The sequence below is a fragment of the Pezoporus flaviventris genome, unplaced genomic scaffold, assembly GCF_033815535.1.
Source record: "Pezoporus flaviventris isolate CSIRO_AGI_PZ_B2104156 unplaced genomic scaffold, CSIRO_AGI_Pfla_v1 ptg000035l, whole genome shotgun sequence".
In the NCBI taxonomy this organism is placed as follows: domain Eukaryota; kingdom Metazoa; phylum Chordata; class Aves; order Psittaciformes; family Psittacidae; genus Pezoporus; species Pezoporus flaviventris.
This window is the reverse complement of record NW_026892583.1, coordinates 6,622,454-6,648,740: the sequence shown is the minus strand read 5'-3', so window position 1 is coordinate 6,648,740 and position 26,287 is coordinate 6,622,454. Positions and strand designations below refer to the sequence as shown.

Below are 26,287 nucleotides of genomic sequence, written 5' to 3'. Positions count from 1 at the left end.
GAAGTTTGCACAGTAGTGTTACTGTAAAAGTTGGTTGAAGAAACTCTAGAAGACTCAGTTCTGAGTTTTAGACAGCAGCATTCTTTATTGCAGTGCTGGATGCACACGCGAATAGCTTCGCAAAGGTGAGCGCGCCCATTACTTCCTGTCAGCAGCTATATATTTAGCATACTCATGTGTATTTACAGAGTTTCCAGGAACTAACTATAATATTTGCGTCCTAATTAAGCCTGCACTTTCTTGCTGAGTGCGGGTCTCTGGTGGTCACTGGTAGTGACTGGAAGCTCCAGGTCATAACCTACAATTTCTGTCTTTCTATGACAGTGATCGCTGGTAGTCTTCCTCACTGTGTTTACTGAATGACCTCAGTGCTTGTGCATGCTCACAGGGTCCTAGTGCTGAGTTAGCAGTTGGTATGTCCTTGCTTCTGTTCTGTTCCAGTCTCGCTCTGTGTTGGGCGCCACTCTGCTATCTTGAAGGCTGGCATCCTTGGTCTTATTTACTGTCTCCTTAGTTGTTATCAGTCCCATGATGTTCCTTCCCTATCAGCTGAACACTCCTTTCTCTCTTAGTAAGTTAGAACAGTTTGGTCTATTCTACTATGTTAAAGGCACACGCACTATTGTTAGTTTAAAATTTAAGCCTACAGCAATGTCTATTTTAAGCTTTCAAACATTATTGTGGTGTTTGATGCTTATGGTTGTAAAGAAGACTTCTGAATCAAATTTGGATTTCTGTTTGTCATTCCTATGTTTTGCCAAACTAAAGCCATGGTAAAATTTCTTTTCATGGTACAAATATGCATAGATCAAACTCACTGCTTGTCTTCCTTTTTGATAGGGTAAATCTGATAGTCTGCTTTAGCCTCTTTTGTAGCTTGCATAATAAAGTGAATTTCTTTTTTTCCCTGAACGTTTACTTTCCAGTCTTTCCCTTGGCTTACATTGTACCTTTTTGTAGTTCTTTACAGTATCTTACAAATTTTAGCTTTCTGTTCTTTTCAACTTTGTATTCATTTAATTAATGATCTTCTACCCTTGAGTTCCTCAGACAGTTCTTTTAATTGGTACAATTTTTTTGACCATGTAGTTTACTTCATGGTTTCCAGTGAAATGTTGATTTTTATGAGATTACTTTAAACAGTAGCTGACAGCTGATTATTCAGCTGTTGTCTCTGTGTGAATATGGACAAGCCAGTGTCAGTGCCCCCACAAATCCCCTAAATTTTAGTTTTTTAAGCATTACCTTTTTATCTGATTAGATAAGGTAAAACTAAAAGAGGAGTCTCCCTTGTTGGGTGTAGCATTTTGGGCTAGGAAATTGTTACAGATTAACTGATCCTTTAATATGTTTTATGAGAGCCTTAAGGAACACAGATTGAAATCTGGTTCCTGTCCTTGTTCTTCTGGATTATATGTGTAGATGCCTTAAAGAGCCTGATGTTCTGTACTCAGCTGAAATGTTTTTGTGGTCTGGTGATTCCTGTTCTTTTTCCTGGTTTTGCTTCAAGTGGTAGAACTTGGATCGGGAAGAATTCAATACTGTTTATTTCCAGGTTGTCAGGAGCTTGATTCATGGAACAGCAGTGTTCCAGTGGAATTAGTAATGTAAGAGCTTATTTCTGAAAGTTAGTAACCAGTGTGTGATTCTGATATGTTGATCCCCAAAACTGCTTCAGCAAATACTTTTATTTACTGATAGGTTCAAGAAAATGTAAAAAATATGCTCTGAAGTACTGCAAAAGAGTGACTTTCAGGGCCCAAAGCAGGACAAAGCATACACTTGCCTAGCCTGTGCATTTCTGTGCTGACATAGTAAACTCTTCTTCTGGGTTTGCTTTGCAAAGCTGTCTAAATGCTTTTCATTTTAAAATACTTTTCTGCATCACTGTATTATTAAATAAAGTATGTAAGAATAATAGTAAGAAATTAGAGAGTATGTGGGTATACATTCACTGAGAAAAAATACTGTTAAAAAATAATTCATAATGATGTGCCTGCTTTGGTTTCTTATTTTTAAAGAACAGATTTCTGTAGTTCTCATTCTGGTGGCTCTTATAACTTCATTTGTACAAGAATGCTTCAATAATGAATAGTTTTATCCCTATAGGTGGCTTTCGCCAGATCTTTTGTCAGATATGTCTCGAAGAAGAAGCTGGGTCTGAAAAGCCATGCTTCATAAGCAAGTTGATGCTGTGGGATGCAAAACTTCATAAAGGTTTGTGTATCCATGTTGCTATTAACTGAAGAGGCAAATTAATTTTTCAAGCAACAAAGATGTAAAAGCAAATTAGTGCTATGTAGGTAGAGTTACATTTCTTCATAGTTTTTATATTATGGTTCTAATACAGCCTTTATTTTTGTCTGAGATGATTGATATTTTGGGTGTGTATTTGCCTCTAATTTTTCTTGCTTTATGTATTTTGAAGCTTTTCACAAGATGTAGCCTGACTGTGAGTGAATTGATGCTTACCCTGTGTTTTAAATACATACCAGTAAAGGTTAAAAATAGAAAAAAGTATTAATAGCATAGTTACTATACTTTGTAACAATTTCAAGGCTTTTAATGATTTTTAATTTAATAATCTGTTTCTCTTTTCTACAATAATCTACATCATGGTACAATAAAGTGATGTGCACTGTGTTGGCTCTTCACAGGGGCAAGGAAGGTTATTCATGAACTTATCTTCAGTAGCTTTTTCATGGAAATGGAATACAAAAAACTTTTCGCTGTGGAATTTGTGAAGGTCAGTGGTTATTTGTTTCTTATGTTATGAGTTTTATTAACTTCGTAAAATTTCCCCCAAATCTGAAAGTGTTTTAGCATAAGTAATGGATTATCAACAAGCTGCAACTTGTTCAGCTTTTAATTGAGTGTGTTAATTTCAGCGTTATTGGTTCATTCTTTATAATCATGTAGGTATTTATGCTAATTTTGAATGCAGTGTTGTTAGTATTGTCTATCTTTTGAAATTGCAGATGAACTGAAACCAATCTTTCTTTTTAAAATACAGATACAGTAGTTAAGAAATAGTCAAAATGTAAGACCAAGTGTTTTCTGTTTTAGGGTGAGATACTTTAATCCTGATAAAGGTCACTGATACTTCATGATTTTCTCTGGACCGAAAGAAAGCAATCAAAGGCGTAACATTAGTCAATGTACACCTTTTCTAAACAGCTGTAAATAACTTTCCATGCAGCTTACTGCAGGAGGAAGACTTGTTTTAAGTTAATGTCGCTACCAGCCCTTTTTTCAGATTTCTAATTCTTTCATTGGGGAAGATGGTTGTAGGCGGAATAGTATTTTGGTTCCAGTCTGGCAGAACAGTTAAACTTGTGCTTATCTTCAGTATTAAGGCAGCGGGGCACATATTTAATTGTTTTGGTGCATTCAGGACATTGTGCCATTTTCGTTTGACCTCCTTCTATTAGAAAGGAAGAATCATAGAATCATAGAATAGTTAGGGCTGGAAAGGACCTTAAGATCATCTAGTTCCAACCCCCCTGCCATGGGCAGGGACACCTCACACTAAATCATATCACCCAAGGCTTTGTCAAACCTGGCTTTGAACTCCACCAGGGATGGAGCACTCACAACCTCCCTAGGCAACCCATTCCAGAATTTCTTCCTTATATCCAATCTAAACTTCATCTGTTTAAGTTTTAACCTGTTACCCCTTGTCCTGTCACTCCAGTCCCTAATGAAGAGTCCCTCCCCAGCATCCCTATAGGCCCCCTTCAGATACTGGAAGGCTGCTATGAGGTCTCCATGCAGCCTTCTCTTCTCCAGGCTGAACAGCCCCAACTTTCTCAGCCTGTCTTCATATGGGAGGTGCTCCAGTTCCCTGATCATCCTCGTGGCCCTCTTCTGGGCTTGTTCTAACAGTTCCATGTCCTTTTTATGTTGAGGACACCAGAACTGCACACAATACTCCAAGTGAGGTCTCACGAGAGCAGAGTAGAGGGGCAGGATCGCCTCCTTGGACCTGCTGGTCATGCTCCTTTTGATGCAGCCCAGGATATGGTTGACTTTCTGGGCTGCAAGCACACTGCCTGCTCGTGTTCATTTTCTCATTGACCAACAAGGACGTTGGCATACAATTCTTGCAAATAAAAATAAGCGTTTTTAACTAACACTTGTCGTACTCACTGTATTTTCCCATTGTTCTCTTTCTAGTATTACAAGGCATTGCAAAAAGAATACATCAGTGATGATCATGACAGAGTTCTCTCTGTGACAGCGCTCTCTGTTCAGATGTTCACTGTACCCACTCTGGTACGTACAGCCTGTGTTTGCTAGAAATGTGAAATAAATGTGAGAATTGCTAGCTGCACCACCTTTGCAGACTGCTGTATTGGCAGAGAGGCTTTATGCATTGCTGAGTTGAAAACGAATCATTTTGGGATTTATTAAAGCCAGTATGTAAGCAGGTGCTGGAGTTTATGTGGAAATCCATTGCAGAAGGTACCGAGAATGCAAGTCAGTTTTAGGCAGCATCATTCTCTGCATTAACTCTCCATTTACCGTTCACATTTACCTTCTTAGAGAACAATAAAAACATGGGGGGAGAGGACAAAGAAAATGGTTAAATGTCTTTGTGGGGGTGAAATATGTTAAATCCTGTGGGGGAGGGAATTATACCTGTAGGTTTTAAAGGTTATGTGTTTCTTGCCTGAAATACTGACGTAAAAGTCCTTTTTTACGTGATCTTTCTAGAAAAAATTAGCATGTCTGTTACATTGAAGCTGTCAGAGTACAAACATGCTAAGTTGATAGAAGCTGCATTCATAAAGAATACCATGGAAGTTTTTGTAGCTTGGACTCTTTACAAATGCTTGAAATAATTTCTAATAAAAAGACTGGATTAAAATAAAAAAAATTGACAGTTCTCTTCAACAAAAATAGGAAAAAAAATTTTAAATGTTCTTCTTGCAGGCCCGACATCTTATTGAAGAGCAAAATGTAATCACAACCATTGCAGAGACACTCCTAGAAGTGCTTCCAGAGTACCTAGACAAAAATGACAAGTTCAACTTCCAAGATTACAGTCAGGACAAACTGAACCGGGTATATGCAATAATATATGACCTCAGGTGAGAAGCTAGAGCAGTTCTTAAAGAATAAATGATAGGATGAGGTGTTTCAATTCAGGAATTTGATGGTAAAACCACTTTAAAGACAAACCTCAAACCAAACCCCTCAAAAAACACACATAAAGCTTTAATGTTATATTTTTGTGGAAACTTAAAATATTTAAATACCATAATTATATTCTATAAAGAAAATGTTTGATGTTTTCACTGATATCACTCTGTGTAACAATTGCTTTAATCAACAAAACATATCTTCTCTAAGACTGCATCGGAAATTTGGTTTCTATTCATTATCATTCTGGGAAAGCTGTATAATCCTCATCTGCATAGCATTGTCCACTCTTAGAAGTCCCAAATTACATTAATAAACTGAATAATGTAAAAGCAAATAACCCCAAATAGCTTGGAATTAAAAAATCCGTTAGTTTCAAATAACGGAGTGGCACCAAGCAACTCTGGTGTGTGGTGGATATTTTAAAAGGAGTTTGTGACGGAGAGGGTGATGTAATGTGATGATGCAGTTGATTATTTTAATACAAAGAATACTTTAAATACAAGCATAAGCAGAAGATAACTCTGAGCAAAAGATGATAATGTTTTCTTTGGGGACAGGTATGTCTTAGTCAGCAAGCCCACTTTATGGACAGACCGTCTGAGGGAGCGGTTTTTAGATGGATTTGTTTCTTTCCTAAGGATTCTAGCTTGCATGCAGGTACAACACATTTAAATTATTTCTTTCTAATATGCTGTTATAAAGAAATGGCAGCATTTCTTTTGCTCATCTCTTTGTCCATAGCAATAATAAGGACTATAATCACGTACTTATGACAAATGCTTTAGTCTCTCTCTTGGGTGGGCGAAAAGGCAATGTTTACTTTGTAGAATTAATATTCATCAATTTTAGCTACATGTACCTGAACAGCCTATACTTTACCATTTATTTATGGGATTATGTGTTGGTTTAAGCCTTTGATCACTGATATAGCTTGAGTATTTTATGACATCTCCATTTCAGGGAATGGAAGAGATAAAAAGAGAGATTGGTCAGCACGTTGAGGTGGACCCTGACTGGGAAGCAGCTATTGCTATACAGATGCAGCTCAAGAACATTCTTTTGATGTTCCAGGAGTGGTGTGCCTGTGACGTAAGTATATCAATTGTCTGGGATTCTTAAATGCATGCCTTCTGTGAATATTCCTGAGTGCTTTTTTAAATAGCAGCTTTTTAAAGAATCTCAGTATTGTTCAGTACAAATCTCCACAAAAAATGAGTCTGAAAGAATTATTCTGCAGTGTGACAAAGAGAGAAGGGATCTCAGAAGGTTATATTCCTCTAGCTGACAAAGCTGCACAGGGTGCCAGGCAAATCGTAAAGAGAAAATACTTCCCATAATTCAAGATTCTGAGAATTAGGTTCACAGTGTCACTGTCAAGTTTGAGTTTTGGAGCATATGATGTTAATTTTTAATTGCAGAAGTGGACTTCAGAAACTGCACAGATGGGTAATTGCACTGTAAGTTCTCTTAATCAGTGCTGGAGCTCATCTCTGTGCTGGGGGAAGAAATTGTACAGTTTGTTAAAGATATTTTGAAGTGGGTTGTTTTGGTTTTTCCCACTATGAGAGAAAGGAAGAACTATAGCAGTACAGTAGCTTCTTGATGGAATTTGGGGTGCAAAGTGTTAAAATACTGCAGCTTAATTAAGTAAATAGATTTTTAGAGCAGCTTTCTTGAACAAAAGCATTATGCTCGGTTAATTTTAATGGATACTCCACTGCTCCAGTCCAGTGCTTCTCTGTATTAAGAAACAGAGTAGTAATTCGTTATATTGTAGATTTTTTGTAACTGTTTATGCCATCAGAAAAAAACAAGTGAGGAGTTTTAGTGCATATATATGATTTTTTCAATATAACACCTTGCATTTATTTTAAATTCCAGGAAGAGCTGTTGCTCAGGGCCTACAGAGAATGTCATAAAGCTGTGATGAGGTGCAGCACAAATGGCCGTTCACGGGAAAAGACAGTGTTTCACTTGTGTGGCCACACTCTAGAGAGCAGACCCTACAGAGTGTCTGCAGATCCTGTCAGCATACATTTACCACTGTCTAGGACTCTTGCTGGTAGGTGCTGTGTTTTGCTTTAATTGCTGCTTGAATTATGTTTATTATCCATATCTCTTTCTTTACTCTAGAAAACATTTAGATTAAGTTTCATAGATCATTTGCTCTCTGACTTTCTGACATTCTTATGATCGGGCAACCCTGTTCCCTGGATGTCCCATTAAGGGAAAGGTTTTCTCAAAAAGTGTTTGCCATGGAGGTTAGAGGACACTTTTTTTAAACAGGAGAGAGTAAGGAAGGCAAGAAGGAAAAGTTTCATGTTCTAATGGCTCTTCAGTTTTTTCTGGACTATTTGAATTTGTGTAGTTCTGTTTCTACCTTTTTTGTCTAAATGAATGTTATTTTTTATAGTATCTTGAATTTGTTTTCCAGCCACATATATCTTAGGACTGTTTAAATGCTCCTCCAGAAAGGCATGTTTGCAGCATGCCAGGAGAGATTTCCAGTCAGAATACAAAGGACCACAGTGGTGGTGATCGCTGCTGTAGAGTACAAGTGAAATCATATGCTATTATTAAGCTGTAGGTTCTTTATCACATTATTTGATACCAAGGTACCTTGTAGTGTTGAAATCTAGTTATTACTGACATATGATTTAATGTAAGCTTTTGCTAATGCTATTTAGTATCTCAATTTTAATGGTTTTAATGATTTCATTAAACTAATACATTCATAATATGATGGGTTGAAAGACTGGTAAAAACTGTTATGATGGTTATCTATCTTAAATGATCTGTCTTAAACTTGGACTTCTTTTTCCTGTAATTTTCTGAGTTGCAGATGTTTTAGCCAATACTTAGAATGTATTGGAGGAAAAACTGTACTGATTTTGATCTATTTTTCTTTTCCAACTGGTTTTGTAGGTCTTCACGTACGATTAAGCAAGACTGGAGCCATCTCAAGATTGCATGAGTTTGTTTCTCCTGTAAGATTTTCTCTTTCCTTTTCTTCTCCACCCTCCCTGCCTCCAACCTCAAATGCTTCTGGTGATTGATACTGTGGTAAAGAAAATAACCTAAGATTATATAAGACAGGCTGAGAAAGTTGGGGCTGTTCAACCTGGAGAAGAGAAGGCTATGTGGAGACCTCATAGCAGCCTTCCAGTATGTGAAGGCGGCCTCTAGGGCTGCTAGGGAGGGACTCTTCATTAGGGACTGTAGTGATAGGACAAGGGGTAACGGGTTAAAACTTAAACAGGGGAAGTTTAGATTAGATATAAGGAAGAAGTCCTCTGCTGTGAGGGTGGTGAGGCACTGGAATGGGTTTGCCCAAGAAAGTTGTGAATGCTCCATCCTTGGCCGTGTCCAAGGCCAGGCTGTCAGAGCTTTGGGTGACATGGTTTAGTGTGAGGTGTCCCTGCCCATGGCAGGGGGGGGTGGAACTAGATGATCTTAAGGTCCTTTCCAACCTTAACTATTCTATGATTCTATATCCAGTAACTTTTATGGCATGCACACAAGTTATTTTGCAGGTGACAATGTCTTTGTTCATTAGTACTTAGACTTTTAAGATCATTGACACTCAGTGATTTTAAAGAAATAAAGATTTTATTCTTTATTTTCTTTAATTCTAGGAAGAATTCCAAGTGGAGCTGCTAGTAGATTATCCTTTGAGATGTCTTGTCTTGATTGCTCAGGTTGCTGCAGAGATGTGGAGAAGGAATGGGCTCTCCCTGATAAGCCAGGTACTACCACCACAATATTCAGTAGTCAGTATGTCCTAATGGTGAATGCAAGTATTCCTTAGTAATGCTCATCCAGTGCAGAAAGAGGTCATGGGGATCACTCCTACACTAATAAGAGAAGTTTCTCAGTGGGAATTTAGATGACTTGGGTTTGTTTCTAGTTTCATCAATGGCTTTCCTCCCCAAATTAGGCAAGTATTTTCATCTCTTATGGCTGTTTCTGTGTAAAGGAAGAGACTGCCTTTAAGTACTTGTATTTCATCTGCTTTGGCTTCACTTTTTTTTTTTTTCCTTTGACAGCAGCCATTCTTTGTGTAAATTTATCACAGGACCTTTTGCTGAAATCAAAGTAAATATTGGTAGTCCTCTGTAGAATTGTCTTGCTGAGAACTGGGTAGGGAGAAGGAGGAAGTTTTGATTTTAATCGGTAGCAGCCATTCGAATTATGTTGTCTTAGAGGGCTATGAAAAAGTACAGCATAGATTTTCCCTGGATAGGTGAAAAAATATTTTTCATTTCCATCAAACTACATATCTGTTTTGTAAGAAACACAGGGCTTCCCAGTGTTTTAAGGTTTTGAAAAGCCTCAGACATTAACTGGTGCATATTTGGTAGGGCATTCCTTCTCTACTTAAAATTTGTTTTCCTATTTCTCAGGTATTCTATTATCAAGATGTTAAATGCAGAGAAGAAATGTATGATAAAGACATCATCATGCTCCAGGTATAGTCACTGCTTCTTTTACTCCAACTTCTCATGGAATTTCTTTTAATTAAATGTGTGTGTGTATATATATATATATATATATATATTTATTTTTTTTTGGTAAAAGTATTTTTCATAAAAAATTAAGAACTGTGATGGTAACTGGTGTTCATATGAGTTTGGGCTTTTTGATAGATAGGTGCATCTCTTATGGATCCAAACCAGTTCCTCCTGCTGGTACTGCAGAGATATGAACTTGCTGATGCTTTCAAAAAGATCAAGCCCACCAAAAATCAAGTAAGTGGCAAGTATTTCTGAGGACTGATTTCTTTGCTTTTTGTTTATGGAGCCTTAACGCAAAATGCTGATTTTTTTTTTTTTTTTTTTTTTTTTTTATGGCCACACTGAAAGTCAGTTAACAAATGACCTACTGGTTAGATAAATGGTTTTATGTTTGGATTTTGTAGAGGCTTACTCAGAATTAGCAAACAGGTTTTGCTGTCTTTGACCTTTATTTCATAGGGCATCTTTCAAATCCATGTAAATGACTTCTCCATAGCATTTCTGTGTCTCAAGTAGTTTTATGTGTTCTTATTTTGTCTGGAAGTTTCTTGGTTTCTTGTGCTTATTGAGGCTTGAACTTCCATTTAGCACCTCATATGGGATACATTTTGAGCTGTTGCTTCTTTTTCTGTTTGTGAATCTTGCACTTCAACTGCAGAGTAACATCTCTCCTACAAGTACAGGCGTTTTTTTTCCAGGTTCTTAGACTGGATGTTTCTTCTTACTATACAATGCTTCAGTGAAGTGGTGCGTCTGAAGGCTGAGCTCAGTGTCATTTGACATATTTTTCCTTCCTTTTTTTCTCTTTTTTAACTAATTTCTCTAATTCTTGTAGGATTTGATCAAACAATGTAATGTGTTAATAGAAGAGATGCTACAGATTCTCATTTATGTTGTGGGTAAGTTTTATTTTTATCTGTTGTAGTAATGGATTATTAAAGGTTTAATAACTTTAACACAGATGGTATGGGAAGACTCTTGGAGAAATCCTATTTTAAATAGGTGGCTTAGTAACTGAAGTATTTGTCAGCTGGGAGCAGTAAGGGTTGCACAGTGTTAGATAACGTCATAATTGACTATTAAAGTAGAATATGAAGAGAAACTCCGTCTCAGTCCATTTTGTTCAGAAGCCATACTAAAAGGCACTTTTCCTCTCAGACACTTAAGTTTCTGGGAAATGCAAACTTATACTATGAAACAACCCAACAATAGCTTTACTTCTGTGCAAAATTCAGAATTGCTTTATAACTGTCATATTTGCCATTCTTCTCCTTTTGATTCACTCTGGTAGGGGAAAGATACGTGCCTGGAGTGAGTAATGTGACCAAAGAAGATGTTATCATGAGAGAAATCATTCATCTGTTATGTATTGAACCAATGGCTCATAGTGCAATTACCAAATCCTTGCCTGAAAATGTGAGTCCTGGTTTATTTACTTTTTTTCTTAATTTACTTTTTCTTATGTCTTTCTCTGCTTTGGCTTCCATATCCTTATATGGAAGTGTTTTATTTCTGATAATAAAGCACAAATGTTGGTTTCAGAATTACAAAAGAGCATGACAAAGGAGCTTACACACCTTACTGATGTAAAGGTCAATGTCATGGATGCAAGTATGATGTAATCTGAAAAGCCTTGTGTGGTGGTTGTGTGTTTTGATGAAGAGGTGGAAGGCTTTGGAATATTCAGGTGTAGTTCTCCTAGATTCAAAAAGAAAAGTTTTAAAATTATTTTATCTTTTGGCCTCTTAAGACTGCAGCTGGATTCCATTCTGCCCTGTGTGTACCATCACTAAATCTGACTGTGTAAATTTTGATCACTTAATCCTGGGCAGGTGTATTGGAAGTCAAGTATTGTACAGGTCTGTTTGAAAGCACAGGTTTCCCTGCGATTCTATTCCAACTGTTAAAATTCATGCAAAGGAGAGGGATGCAGATTAGAAGTTATAGCATGTGCAAGTTTTCAGGGCTGTCAATGAGTGCAAAAAACCCTTCAGTTTTATTGGCAATTAAATAGCTTGGAATATTATCAGAAACGAATAATGGGTGATCCACATTCACTGATTCAAGAGGCTAAAACTGATTTTTCCCTGCACTGAGGCTGGGTATGGCACTGCTTTGTTTCTGGAGATCAGCTCTGTTGTAAATAAAATTTTACATGGTTAAATGAAAGTATTATCTGTCTTTGGTGCTTCCTTGTCAATTATGATTATCTGCTTTCTGAGTAATAGAGGGCAAAATATATTAATTCATTAATAAACCAAACGTCTGTATGTCTATTTTTGTTGCATCTAGCATAATACTGAAGACATTTGAGTCATTGTGTATTTATCCCAAACTAAATTTTTTACCAGGAGAACAATGAAACCGGCTTGGAGAGCGTAATTGATAAAGTGGCTACATTTAAGTAAGTTCTCAATATTTGTTTTTTAGGTAGCTTGAGCATGAAATGAGATCTCTTGGATTATATTTATTAAACACTGCGCTGCACAGTCTCTTTTCGGCTAATATTTTGCTGTCTTGGAATATACTTTTAAATTCATATAGGAAAGAAAAGTGTAATGGAATTTCTGAAGCTGTATCTTCTCTCCTTTTGCCCCCTTCTTTCTTCAGATTCAGTTTGAGAAATCTCAGGAGTTTAGTAATCTCAAATCATTATGGGAAAATATTCAAAAGTTCATTATATTTCAGAGATGGTTTGGAACATTAATTGTACCTTTGGCAATCACCAAATAATTACTGGTTTAGATGTTATTTAATGGCTGATTTGCTGTAGCTTTCAGATAGATGTTAAATAAAATTAACTACCAAGTAAATACAAACATAGAACAATCAATTGTAGCAGTTAAGGAAAAACATGGCTCAAATGTATGCTATTTTAGTCACAAAAACGTCTTGTCATTTTACTTATATTAGTATGCCTTATTTTAAATTCCTTGTGGGTTGCTTGTTTATGTTTAATCAAGAGTAACTATAGGTGTACCTAGGAATTTTGCTTTGGGAATTATATGGAAGGTTCAAGAAAATCTCACTGGCTTGAAAGTAGTTGTTTGTATTACTTATTTTGTACCTTGGTTAACGAAAGTAATGAATTTTATACAGTAATGTCCAATGTCTGAAATTCTAAGCTATAGAGTTAAAAAGTGGTCTGACAGGTAAATGTGTTACTAGTTTGCATACATTCGAATAGGTGCTGAACATAAATATTGATATGTACATTATGAAATATTTCTCTGTAAGGAAACCAGGTGTGTCTGGCCATGGAGTTTATGAACTGAAAGATGAATGCTTGAAGGAGTTCAATATGTTCTTTTATCATTATACTAAGACCCAGCACAGCAAGGTAAGCACTGTAAGATTCACTCTCAAAGGTTGAAAAATAGTACATGTCAATATTTAAAGATCTTTGCCGAATCAAAGGAATTAATGGAATATAAAGAAATTGAGTCAGTGAAGAGTATATGCAGCTAACTTCAAAACTAAATTTCTAATGAAGACTGCTAGTACAAATTGACATGGTATGGTTTGTGTTAGTATTTTCTCTATGGTGCTCTCTGTATTAACTCTGCTAATGCTAAGAACAAAATATAAGAATTATTTTGGAACTGGAAATCCCCAAACTTTGCTTCTATGGATCTTATTGAGGAAGCAAGTATGTCCATTTATTTATCTCTACTACAAACTGAAATGCCAAATGCATAGTGCTAAGCAGATTTCAGACAAGATTCTAGTTACACAACCATGTATTGATTACATATCATGCCACACTTCTCATTTGTAGTTTCTCATTGTTTCATTATATACTTCTGTAGAAATGCTGATGTAACACTACTACTTTTTCTGTAGGCTGAACATACACAAAAGAAAAGAAGAAAGCAAGAAAACAAGGATGAAGGTAAGAATTTGAAATTGAGTTGAATTTGAAATCAACAAATGTGATAATTCAGTAGTGCATGTAGTGCACATAAAATGAGTTTGCGGGATGTCTTGTGCTCTCTACTCCTAACCTGCAATCTTTGAGATGCCAGTTTAATATATTTGTTCATCTCTGCTTTCCAGCATTGCCACCCCCTCCTCCTCCAGACTTCAGTCCTGCCTTCAGCAACGTGGTGAGGATTCTGAACTGTGATGTTATGATGCATATACTGCGGACCATTCTTCAGAGAGCAGTAGAACTAGAAATCCACTTGTGGACTGAAGCTATGATCCAAATGGTATGGTTAACTTTAGTCTTCCTATGATTATTCCTGTGCAGAGCATGTTAGCTGCTTATGATAAGATCAAAAAGTGTAAAGATAAACTTCAATTTTGAATTATAAGAATTTACCCCGTTTTTACATATCTTACTGACAAAAGAAATATTTCTAATTATTTATCTCCATGGTAAAATAAAAATGTGAAACATAATAGTATTAAACTCTTTAGTTTTCTGTCTTGCTTTCCCCCCTGTGTTGCCTCATCAGTGAGGGTGTTTCAATATGTAATTCTCCTTGTGCATCTTTTTCTTGAAACTTCATGTGCAAATAAGTAAGCCTTTGGTCATCTTAAAGAAATTGGAGTAAGCTGCAGTCTCCAAATACGGAAATGTCTTTGGGGCCTCAGTCATTAAGTAATATGATTTAACATTTAATTTTAGCACAGTGACTTTGATTTAGGAAAAAAAACAAACAAAACACACAAAGGAATTACTGACATTATTTAAGTTGTTGTTTGTTTGTTTCTAAATATTTGTAGGATTAGAATCTGAATTTACAGACTGGTTGAATTAATGTTTTGTTACAGTGCATAGATTAATAAATGCCTTACCTGCTAGTCTTTGGGTTATGGATTTAACTAAATATTCATAGATTTGTACCAGCAAAATGACAAGATTAATATGCTACTAATATAAAGTGTGTGTAACTTTTTTGATTTTAATGCAAGTAATATAGAATCATAGAATAGTTAGGGTTCGAAAGGACCTTAAGATCATCTAGTTCCAGCCCCCATGCCATGAGCAGGGACACCTCACACTAAACCATGTCTCCCAAGGCTCTGTCCAACCTGGTCTTGAATGCTGCCAGGTTGGAGCATTTACCACTTTTTTGGACAACCTGTTCCAGTGCCTCACCACCCTCACAGTAAAGAACTTCTTCCTTATATCCAATCTAAACTTCCGCTGTTTAAGTTTGAATGCGCATGACCTTCTGTAGTCCCTGATGAAGAGTCCCTGTCTGGCATCCTTGTATGCCCTTCAGATATTGGAAGGCTTCTTTGAGGTCTCCACACAGCCTTTTATTCTCCAGGTTGAACAGCCCCACTATTCTCTGCCTGTCTTTGTACAGGAGGTGCTCCAGCCCCATTATAATCCTTGTGGCCCTTCTCTGGACTTGCTTCAACAGCTCCATGTCCTGCTTATGTTGAGGACACCAGAAATGCACATAGTACTCCCAAGTGGGAGTGCTCATGAGAGCAGAGTCGTGGCGCAGAAAAATGCAGGGAAATGATATTGTACATTGTTATTTTAATTTTCAGGTGCAATATCTGTACTTTTTCTCATTTCTGTTGTTTTATCATGGATACATTCAGTATATAGTACATAAACATCATTATGTTTTAATGCCAATTTTTCAGACTTTTAAACAGTGAATAAAATTTACTATTTTTTCCCCCTTTTTTAGGTACTTCATCTCCTTTGTTTAGGGTTGCTAGAAGAGAAACAGCAGTTACAGAAGTCTCCAGAAGAAGAAGTAACCTTTGATTTTTATCATAAAGCAACACGTATGTTTTCTTTTCTTCGAAAGGGCAAAGTAAATTAGGCTAAGTTGATTTTGTAAGGATAAAAATAAACTAGAAGAAAGCATTCAGTGATTTTTTTAGTCAGAAAGGGTTTACTTTTTGCTGTAGAATTTAAAACTGCTAAAAGATTTATTACTTTATTTTATTTTAAATAATCAAGAAACCATGTTTGGGCTAGCTTCCTTTGTTCGCAGTTGCCAGATACATTGAAGAGGAGATTTGCTGCCTTTCCTGGGAAAGAAATGGGAAAGTAATTCTAGTATTAGAAAATGGTTCTTCTTTTGCAACAATATTGTTGAAATGGAAACTAAGAACTCCTTGAAAAATGACAGTGGATTTAAATGATCTGCCTCCACCTTTTGTACTCCTGAAATGTGCAATTATTGATTTATCTGCAAGTTAAAGTCTCTTACTATGGTAGTGATAATAGAAGCGAAACTTAGTGGCTGTGAAGTCTGCTTTTTTTCACCCCTAAATCCTTACAGAACACTTCCTAAGCGTACATTCAAGACTAGTCAGTGGGAGTTGGGATCTACATTTTCTAAATAAACTTCAAGCTTATCTAGAGTTTCTGCTTCACTGTGTAAGGCTAAAATAAAAAAAATAAATCCAAAATAATCTAAATAATCCAAAATAATAAATCCAAAAAGAAATTTAAAAAATAAATCCATTATCAAGCTGAACAGATGTGTGATTTGAGAGATGAAGCAGAGATAAGAACTGTCTCAATTTTAAAGCGTGCTTTGTGTTAGTGGCCTAGAATGTTATGAATTTTTACCAAGGTGTGAGGAAGCAAATGATTAGTTATATATATATACATATATTTTAGTAGAAATAAACTTGTGCACACTTTGCTGTTAGCAAACTTAAGTAAGCTACAAGAGCTTTACTGCTTCTTGTTGGAGCAAAAGGCTGTTCTGGTTTTGTCTGTACTTCTGCTCTTGGCAGTAGCAAAAATACTGATCGACAGGAGGGAGAGGTTATACTACATTTAACAGGAATGAACAGGTGAAATTAAACCAGAAATGTAACTACACAGGTTGTGTTACAGTTAGCAGTATTTTAAGGCATGTACATGGTTGTAAATACATTAAAATGTTGGTGTTTTCTCTTCTTCCTCTGAAGACCCATGCTTTTCTATTGTTCTCTCCTTTGTAAAGGAATGGGAAGTTCTGCCTTAAATGCTGTGAGTGTGTTAATGCTTCTGGAAAGATTAAAAAGAGCTCCTCAGTTAGAGGCTCAGAAGGACACAGTCAATTGGATACTGCAGGTACACAAGGGGGAGATAAATATTACATGAGTTTAGTAATTTAGAAAGCTTTTATGAAAGATATTATGATGCTTATTAAGGATAGCTGGAGAAGGCAGTAAATGAAAACTGAAAGTTCAGTTTTAACTACCTGGGCATATACTGGAAAGCTTTCTCTTCTGGATGTGTATGGGTTTGCATGATTTTAGTGACTTATTTCCATAGGATGATCCATATCTCTCCTGTCCGTTCTTATGTGCAGCTGCTTTAGCTGCTTAGCAATATTAGTGCTGGAAGACTGGAAAACTTTCATACTGAGCTGTGCTCATCAGGTTTAGGATAAACACAGCAGTGTTACAGGAATGCACATATTGTCTCAGATGTTTTTGTTATTTAGATGTTTGGCGGTTGGTTTCATCCATTTAAAAATCTGAAAACTGCGTGAAAGTAAATATGTTTAATCCTGTCTAACTTGTAATAAGAGCTAAGTTGCATTTTAGTTTTGACATGTAATCTCTATTCCTAGATGTTTGACACAGTGAAAAGATTGAGAGAAAAATCTAGTTTGACGACAGTAGCAGCTACATCAGGATCAGAAACTGTGAAAGGTGATGAGGTAATAAAAAAAAAGTTCAATAGAAGCCTTGTATTTAATGTTTTAAATGACTGTTTTGAAAAAGGTACTTAATTTTTTACCTAAAATGAGATTTAAAAAAAATATTAATTTCTGATATTGCCTATGCATCCGATTTAGATTCTAAGATCAATATTTTAAATAAATTCATGGTAAGCATGTTTCATTGAATTCTCAGCAGCTAATGTGGTTCTGTTTGTACTTCTGAGTAAAGTGAAACAACCAAGGGGGGTTACTAAGTAATTAGTGTTGATTTCTTATCTTCGTGGTTTGACCACTTTTCTGTTAGGTTGTCACTGTGGGGTAGTAAGAAATGCAAATCCACTTAAAATGATGTCTTGCAATTTATGTGACTTACCAAGGGGTTAATCTGCTTTACTTTGATCGTATAAAGACATAAGGCTGAGGTGATTATTCCATCTGTGTATCAGTCTGTATTCCCTGTCCTCAGAATAACTTTTGAATCCAGTGGTCAACTGATGCAGGGATATGGGGATTTCAAAGATTATAGCAGTGCCTTGAGCAGTGGCTTTGGGTTTTTGTTTTTGTGGGTTTATTTTTATTTTTTTTAAATTGGCAGCTGAATAGAAAAAAAGAATCCAGCCTAACTTAGGCAGGTTTGCTCTTACACATTATGTTTGGCAACAGCTTGCTGGCAAACAATCACTTGGCTAGTCATATGTGTAGCTCTAAACTTACGACAGCATATGCTGTGCTTCTTTTTTGAGAAAGGTGTCATTTTTTACCTGGTAAGGTATGGGAGCAAAATGCAAAAGTCACTGTAAAAAATGAGACTCTTGCAGTTTCACTGCTTGTGGGGCAATTTGGTGTTTGATTTCCTCAAAAAGCAATGGTATTGTGAACAGAAGTAATGTACAGAATGTTGAATTTGTGCCTTACATAATTGAATAAGAGGAGTTAGGTTCTATATTTTAATTCATCCCTGTGTTTTTTAATTCTACATTTCCAAAGTACAGAAATATTTTTTAGCTTTTGAAAACATTATAATGAGGATATACACTGGGAGAAGAATGGTTTTCCAATCTATAATAAAGAATTGAGGAAAGTACAATCCACAGATGCATAAAATGTTGCCACAAAAATGTAGGAACAGTGTGTTTGCTGTGTCATTCATAGACAGTTCAAGGTAAAATGTTCTTGAATTTCTGTAAGGGGTTTCGCTTATGGGGAGAATAACACCTCTGGAGGAGTCTTGTGATGTTCGCCTCACTGAAGTTTCTTAGCATGACAAACAACTAAAATGGATCAGGTATTATTTATTGATCCTGTCTTTGGGCAAGGGACTGTACTAGTGACCTTTTGTGTACCTCTCAAAATCTTTCTTCTGACTATGTTAAGGAAACTAGTGAACATCTAAGAGTTTGGTTTTGCATTTTTCAGATAGTAGTTAACTTTTTATTTTTCATCATTCAAGTGTTGTCAGTTGAGGAATTTGATGCCAGTGGTTAGAATGCATGAAGATGGGCAAAATGCTTTTCATTTTCTCATGTTCCCTGTTGCCTGATTTCTTTATTTTCTTTTATTGTAAGACACAGAGCACTCAGGATAAAGAGAAAGCTGAGCGAAAGAGAAAGGCAGAAGCAGCTAGGTTGCACCGGCAGAAGATAATGGCTCAGATGTCTGCACTACAGAAGAATTTCATTGAAACCCATAAGCTGCTGTACGAGAACACACTGGAGGCACAGGGGAAAGATGATGCTATTATGGAGGAAGAAAGGTAAGAAAAAACAGATACCCAGAGTTCTGGTGGTAATTGTTCATTACCTGCTACATAATCATTATACTGCATGAAAATGTTGAAAGTGCATTCAAGGGACAGACTTGCAAGCTATCATGTGTATGCTCACTTTGTAGAGCAGCGTAAGAGAAACAATAAGAAAATTAATTATTTCTTCAAAAGGTACTTATATTGCTTAACATTTGGAAAAAAGAAACGTCATTAGAAAGCGCTGCCGAGTTGACAACACTAGTTTTAGAGGTAAATGTCTCCGTTATATGAAAATTTCAGTATTTAATTTTGAAAAAATCTGAAAGCCAATATGCCTTAAGATTAAGTTGCAACAAAGAAAGTTTTTGTGTAGCTCAAGTTGCTGGTATTTCTGTTTGTTAGTTTCCAAAATCTAATACTGGAGATGTTTGGTTTATATTGGTTGTAATATTGTTGGTATTGATTGCTCCTGTTCTAGAGCTGCTTCAGCAATATTATATACCTATTTTGATCTAATTTGGGCTGCACAAAATTAAACAGGAAAATAGTGATATTTTCTGGAAAAAAAAAGTACGGATCATTCTGTGTTCTTTGATCTTGAATAAATCATGTTTTATAAGTCATTGTTGAGCTCTGGAATAAGGAATAGTTAAAAAATACTTGGAAGCTTATTGTATCACAAAGCATTGAATTAAGGTATTGGCATTCATCTTCAGTATGTTTTCTTCAAGAATGGGAAACAATTTTAATGTGTCTGTAGTATTAAAGATGTTTAATCCAATCTACATTAAATAGAGCTTCCTGAGTTTCCTGCTGTTAGAGTCCATTCCATTGTGTTATTCCATGTTAGCTAGCTTCCACTTTGTTTTTTTAAAGAAGACTGCATTTTAGTGAGGATTGAGATGTTTCTTCATTTTTTGGTCATCGTTTGGTTTTGTAAAGCACTTTGGTAAAAAAAAACCAGAAATGTTAGAAGTGTATAACATTTCTAGATGTCTGGAAGAATAAGTTTATTTAGGAAAAGCCATCTGAGATTATTTTATATCTCTCTCACTTACGATCTTACAGCATGTCTTCAGCAACTGATTACTCCAGAATTGCTTTGGGTCCCAAACGAGGTCCATCTGTTGCTGAGAAAGAAGTTCTGACCTGTATTCTTTGCCAGGAGGAGCAGGAAGTAAAGTTGGAAAGTGCTGCCATGGTATTATCTGCCTGTGTCCAGAAATCAACTGCCTTAACTCAGAATAGGAGCAGAATTATTGAACTCTCAGGAGGTATGTGAGCTTTCTTCTTTTAGACCACAGACAGTTCCCATACCTAGAGCGTACACACTTTGAACGTAATTAAACTCTGTATTCAGTCGCATTGTTTAAATGGCTTACCCTACTTAGTAAAAAGAAAGTGAAATTTTTTAAATTGTTCTAAAATCCATATTGTAAAGCTTAAAAATGGGAAGTGTATGAAGATTTTGATGTGTTCCTGGGAAATAATACAAACACAGGAGTTAGTGTTGCATAATGGCATATTGGTAGCAGGAAACACAAAGACCAATGTGAGTTTTATTATAAGTAATAGTTTCTTATACATGGAAGAGATTTTGGTCAGTTATTTGAGGGAAAGAAAGAAAAGGGGAAAACTTCAGTACTCACTGAACATTTTTGCTCTCTTTTTGAAAAAGAAAATTAATAATCATTGAAGATCAGATTCTTGATGGCTGTTAATTTTAACTGTAGAGAAATCCAGTCCAGAATAGGATAAGAGAAGTTGAAATAATATCTAGGCTAAGAAGTAGAAACAAGTGTTTGTCTTTAGCAAAAACTATCCAACCAACACCCCCAAACCAAAAAACCAGCAGAAAGTAAAATGAAAATGTAATTTGGATGATAGTAATTATTACTAGTTTATAAGACAATATGAAAACCAAAGACAGACTGTAAAGCAATAAGAAATACCAAAAATGGATTTGTCAGGAAAGGAACTTAGCAAGCCACCTGCATAACTGGTTTTGTAGGTGATTTATTCTCATGTTTATTAGAATTTTTGGCTGTGTCCTACTTAATACATAGCCTAGGCAAATGATTTAGGCAAAATCATCCAAAATCAGCTCAAGATGGATATACGTATCATAAAACCACTAGTCTGATTCAAGCACACTATAATAATTAAAAGTTAGAAGTGATAATTTTTCTCTGTAAATTTAATTTTATTTATTTTAACACAGGTAAAATTTTAAATAACTTATCTATTAAATATTTGTGAATCAATATACTTTCATCAAGTTGTTTCACTTAGTATGATGGTTAGTGTTTACTCCTCTGAGTCATTAACAAATACTGAATCATCCTAGACCCAGGACAGACTCCGACAGAATCCTGTTAGATCCATTTTTCTTTTTTAACAGTGAACTACTGATAATGTCAATTTTGAGCCAGCTGTATAGAATTTTTATCTAGGTCATGTAATAATTGCATCCTTCTTTTTTTCTTTCCCCCCTCTCTCTTCTGTGCTACTCTGACGTACAAATTAAGTCCTATGCTCTTGTAGTCAGATACTTGCAGGCTTTCTGCAGTGACACCTTGGTCTATTGAAAAAAAGGCAGGAATGAAGTTTCTTTTCCTAAAGCCACTTCTGGCTGTTATTTATAGCACATACTCTCCACTGCATGGCCCTCTGCAGCTCATCAGTTAGAAGCAGGCCTGTAAGAGCTTTTCTTTGAAGATCCCTGTAAGTGGAAAAGGTTTGTTCCCAAAGCAGAAGTGCAGATAGCGACAAATTAGTGTTATGCCAAGGTTCCCTTTCTTCTTTCAGTTTCCATTTGACTTAAAGCTGCTTCAGCTGCTGTGAAATAGAATTCTATGTTGAGTGCAATTTGGGTGCTAGGTTTCTGGGTACACCATTACATTCTCATGACATTTTTGCTATTAAAAATTATACAAGAATAATAAAAGATAGACTTGAGTTTTTTATTTGTCAGTGCTGTTCATGTAAGTGGTTTGTGAAAGTATGTGGGACTAGTTGGATAAAAGACTAATTTTCCTTTTTCTTAGTAGTTTCATTCTCTTTCATTTAAAAATACAATAACAAATATGTGAAAAACTTCAGTGGGAGCAAATCCAGCCACATACTGATTGCAGTACTGAAGAATCATTTTCTTTACTTTTCTCTTTTAACCAATTTACTATTAGTTTTGGATTTTGTCATTTTTTTCTTCCTCATTAGTGGAAAGCCTTCAGTAGTTTAAATGGGCTCTGTCTTGTGATTACTTTGCTGAAGTATTGGTGTGGAAAAGCCAGCCTAATGGGATTGTAATGTGACTGTGCAAACTGTGGGAAAAATAAAATCTGAAGGTTTGTTTTCTATGCATACTATTGTTCATCTCTGTTCATACTGATGGAAAGTTACCTTTTTGTGCTTTCGATAACTTCTTTCTGCTGTGTTTCCAGATACGTTAGATCCTCTCTTCATGCACCCTGACTTACCTTGTGGGACCCACACAGGAAGCTGTGGTCATGTGATGCATGCAGCCTGCTGGCAGAAGTAAGGATGTGTTTTAGCAGCGCTTTATGTTGTTTTGGGGTTTTCTGTTTCATCTGTCTTCCAAAACTTCTAAATGCACACTGAAAGCGCAGGGGGAATGGCTTTAAACTGAAAAAGGGTACATTCAGATTGGATTTTAGGAAGAAATTCTTCCCTGTGAGGGTGGTGAGGTGCTGGCACAGATTGCCCAGAGAAGCTGTGGCTGCCTCATCCCTGGCAGTGTTCAAGGCCCGGCTGGATGAGGCTTCAAGCAATCTGGTGTAGTAGAAGGTGTGCCTGCCAATGGCAGGGGTGTTGGAACTGGATTATCTTTAAGGTTACTTCCAACCCAAACCATTCTATGCTTATCAACAGATAAAGAAAGTTGGGTCATGTGATTGTGAGCTACTTAGCATTGTTGTATGATATACACAGTCTCTTGAGATTGTTGTTTGTACATGTGCCATTTTAATTTAAAAAAACTCTGACTAAACTTTTAGTGCTTAGCATTGAGTTTTCTCTGTGTGTGTGTGTATATATCTCCACACTTTACAATAAAACATCAGTACACCACAAATAGGCGCACACACAATGATACGGAAATATGTTCCTTGAGTATAATACATCTGCTCTTGGCAGATCCATCTACATCTGCATAGATCTAAGTAGTGCAACATTGGAGCTCAGTTCCCTTGCTCTTTTTAAGAAAAGATGACTTGCTGTGTGGGTAAATGGGATTAAAATGGACAACAGGCTCTTCTCATATGGGATGGCACAGAAGGTTTGAGTATAGTCTTTTATTTATTACATAACAGACATTCTAACGTACTAATATTCCTCCAAATGATGCCTGCCACACCTTTCTGGAGTATCTGTGCAGCCTAAAAATACTGCAAAATACTCTCTAAAACAGTATGAGTTCAAATGGATGGAATATCTTTGTAGTTGCCATGTATGAGGAAGAGGAGTTGCTTGCAAATACAGTTGTTTGTGGGGAAAACATATGGTTTTGTTTATTTCAACAGAAGGCTTTCCTAAATATTCTGTAATCATTAGAACTTCTGCAGATGCCCCCAGTCATGCTTTCTGTTATTACATAAATGGGATTGAAATTTTTCCCTTAAGATGTATGTTTTAGAGCAAAGGAAAAAAAAGCCCCAAAAAACCAACACCCCCCCCAAACCAACCAATCAAACAAAAAAACAACAAAAAAACCCCAAGCAAATTATTACCTTAGTGCAGAAGTTAGATAATTTCATATCTGCCTTTAAGATCCTGCGTACCCAGTCTGAATGTTAGTACAGAATTTAGTTGCTTGCATCCAGGCAAGAAGATTTGAATGCTGGATCTTTTTATTCCTAGTACCACGGAGATATTAATGAAATTTGAGGGTTTACTGCATCCACTGAGAGGCCAAAATGATAATAAAACCTGTAACAACTTCATAGTTATTTCTTAGTGTCCTTTTTGAGTTTAAAATAGCTCATATGGTATTGTAATTTAAATTACCCTCTCTTCCTGTTGAAAGAAGGCTACAGTTTCATTGTCTAGTTACAAGGCTCAGTCATTAGCTGATTATTCACTTGTGAAATGTTGCTGGTAGTTTTCCCTAAAATTAAAAAGAAGTATGTACAATCCCCTTTTCAAACTTACTGTAGCGAATTGCTTATGGGAGATACTAGATACAATGCTTTACTGTGTTGAAGATGATGCGAGGGTAAAGTAGAAAATTTATGGACTTCTTGTCTGTGAAAAATAATGAAATTTAAAGAGATCCTAAAAGCAAGGAGAAGTTGCTGTCATTTTGCATTAGTGTTATGTCATGCATTTTTGCATGAGTTTATGTGCTCAAAGGTTTTATTTTCACATCCAAACATATGAAAGTGTTACAACAAGCAAGTCTTTTCCTTCCATTTGGGTTGGATAGGTATTTGCTAGATAATTACATTTAATTACTTGAACATTTGATCTCGTGTCATATTTGAGCCATTCCACATTCTAATAACTTCCTTTTCAACGTTGTAGGTACTTTGAAGCCATGCAGATGAACTTCCGACAACGTCTGCATGTGGAACAGATATTTGACCTGGAGAATGGAGAGTATCTCTGTCCACTTTGCAAATCTCTGTGCAATACTGTGATTCCTATTGTTCCGTTGCAGGCTCAAAAAATAAACAGGTGAATTACCAGATTGTATAGCCTTTAATTAAAAAGAAAGGTAAATATCACTTCAGGGCTGGTTGGCTTTACAAAGTTCTGGAAGGAAAACTTGGGCTGACCTCTCTAATCTGTATAAAAGGCTGCATGCTCTCGTGACTGTTGCTCTCGTGACTGTTGCTCTCGTGACTGTTGCTCTCGTGACTGTTGCTCTCGTGACTGTTGCTCTCGTGACTGTTGCTCTCGTGACTGTTGCTCTCGTGACTGTTGCTCTCGTGACTGTTGCTCTCGTGACTGTTGCTCTCGTGACTGTTGCTCTCGTGACTGTTGCTCTCGTGACTGTTGCTCTCGTGACTGTTGCTCTCGTGACTGTTGCTCTCGTGACTGTTGCTCTCGTGACTGTTCAGCCAAATATACTGGTTTTAGCAGATTTTTCTTAATTATTTTTGGATTGGCTGTTTCTTAGAGCTGATATCAAATGAGGAAGTACTTAGATCTAGCATTTAGCGTAACACTTCATTTTGTACTATTTGCTCAATATTTACAAAAGCAACAAAACTGTGTGAATACTGAGTTAGTATGTATTGATCTAAGTATGTCCTTCATCTTTAAAGGTAAGGTGAGTGTTGAAGTAAAAACCTGCTTTCTGTTTCTGTTTTCAGTGAGGATGCAGAGGCAGTAGCTCAAATTCTGTCACTGGCTAGGTGGCTGGAGATTATCATAGTCAGGATATCGGGCTACAGTGTGAAAAATGTTGAAGGTTTGTTATCTTAATTTTGAAGCTATTCTGTGGGCTATTTAATATGCCAATACATGTTTTAACTAATACCAACAGAAAACTTAGACTAAAAATACATTTTGCTATCAGTGAAGACAGTATCACATAAAGGTGGGGATAAGTCACAGTCCTTTCTGAGCTGATGTCTTGATTTTGCCGTGCCCTCACCAGTTTTCTGGTTTCTGCTAAATTCTTTCCATCTTCCCTGTAGAAGGAAGTTATGTGCACTTTGGAGAGGATAGCCACCTGCTAACACTCAAGAGTTAATTGAACTTTTGTATTGACTGTGATGTAGTAAAAAAGACAAATTAAATTAAAGAGACCAAAATAAAAGCATGTACAAGTATTTAAATAACAGAAGATACAGAGAATCAACATATTCCCTGCACACTTACAATGCAGGATAGTTCTTTTTCCTCACCGGCAAAGCACTACTTTTAATCCTCATATTTCTGGAAATACAAGCAAATGTTAATTAAGAAGGAGGGTTAGAAGACATTGTGACTGGTGACAGTTTAAAATAAAAAGTCTCACTTCGTTTGGACTGCTGTAAAAACAACTGTAAAACTAAAAACAGCTTCTTTATATTTTAACATTGATCTAATTTTTTGTTTTTCTGGAAGGAGAGAAAGAAAATCTTCCAGCTTTCATCAACAAGGGAATGGGGAACTCTGCTTTGGAATTCCATTCCATCCTTAGTTTTGGAGCTCAGTCTTCGTAAGTGCTACTGGAAGTGCTCTCTGCGTTTATTTTAATCTCCCTAAAATAACCTACGTATACTTCAGGA

At 36.2% G+C, this 26,287-nt stretch overlaps 1 protein-coding gene across 2 annotated transcripts in view; it reads left to right on the top strand.

Annotated features, from left to right (window-relative positions):
- Positions 1 to 26,287, top strand: part of UBR1 (ubiquitin protein ligase E3 component n-recognin 1) — a 66,750-nt gene that overhangs the window by 25,428 nt on the left and 15,035 nt on the right. For both annotated transcript variants that reach the window (XM_061462409.1, XM_061462408.1), the window contains exons 9-34: positions 2,110 to 2,217; positions 2,658 to 2,746; positions 4,177 to 4,275; positions 4,936 to 5,093; positions 5,706 to 5,805; positions 6,109 to 6,237; positions 7,030 to 7,210; positions 8,074 to 8,135; positions 8,784 to 8,894; positions 9,552 to 9,617; positions 9,795 to 9,896; positions 10,498 to 10,561; positions 10,954 to 11,078; positions 12,014 to 12,066; positions 12,900 to 13,002; positions 13,506 to 13,554; positions 13,719 to 13,873; positions 15,320 to 15,419; positions 16,598 to 16,707; positions 17,213 to 17,302; positions 18,871 to 19,058; positions 20,118 to 20,323; positions 22,493 to 22,586; positions 24,591 to 24,743; positions 25,385 to 25,482; positions 26,124 to 26,217. In XM_061462409.1, the coding sequence (XP_061318393.1) occupies positions 2,110 to 2,217; positions 2,658 to 2,746; positions 4,177 to 4,275; positions 4,936 to 5,093; positions 5,706 to 5,805; positions 6,109 to 6,237; positions 7,030 to 7,210; positions 8,074 to 8,135; positions 8,784 to 8,894; positions 9,552 to 9,617; positions 9,795 to 9,896; positions 10,498 to 10,561; positions 10,954 to 11,078; positions 12,014 to 12,066; positions 12,900 to 13,002; positions 13,506 to 13,554; positions 13,719 to 13,873; positions 15,320 to 15,419; positions 16,598 to 16,707; positions 17,213 to 17,302; positions 18,871 to 19,058; positions 20,118 to 20,323; positions 22,493 to 22,586; positions 24,591 to 24,743; positions 25,385 to 25,482; positions 26,124 to 26,217 (2,887 nt within the window). The remainder of the gene's footprint in view (positions 1 to 2,109; positions 2,218 to 2,657; positions 2,747 to 4,176; positions 4,276 to 4,935; positions 5,094 to 5,705; positions 5,806 to 6,108; positions 6,238 to 7,029; positions 7,211 to 8,073; positions 8,136 to 8,783; positions 8,895 to 9,551; positions 9,618 to 9,794; positions 9,897 to 10,497; positions 10,562 to 10,953; positions 11,079 to 12,013; positions 12,067 to 12,899; positions 13,003 to 13,505; positions 13,555 to 13,718; positions 13,874 to 15,319; positions 15,420 to 16,597; positions 16,708 to 17,212; positions 17,303 to 18,870; positions 19,059 to 20,117; positions 20,324 to 22,492; positions 22,587 to 24,590; positions 24,744 to 25,384; positions 25,483 to 26,123; positions 26,218 to 26,287) is intronic.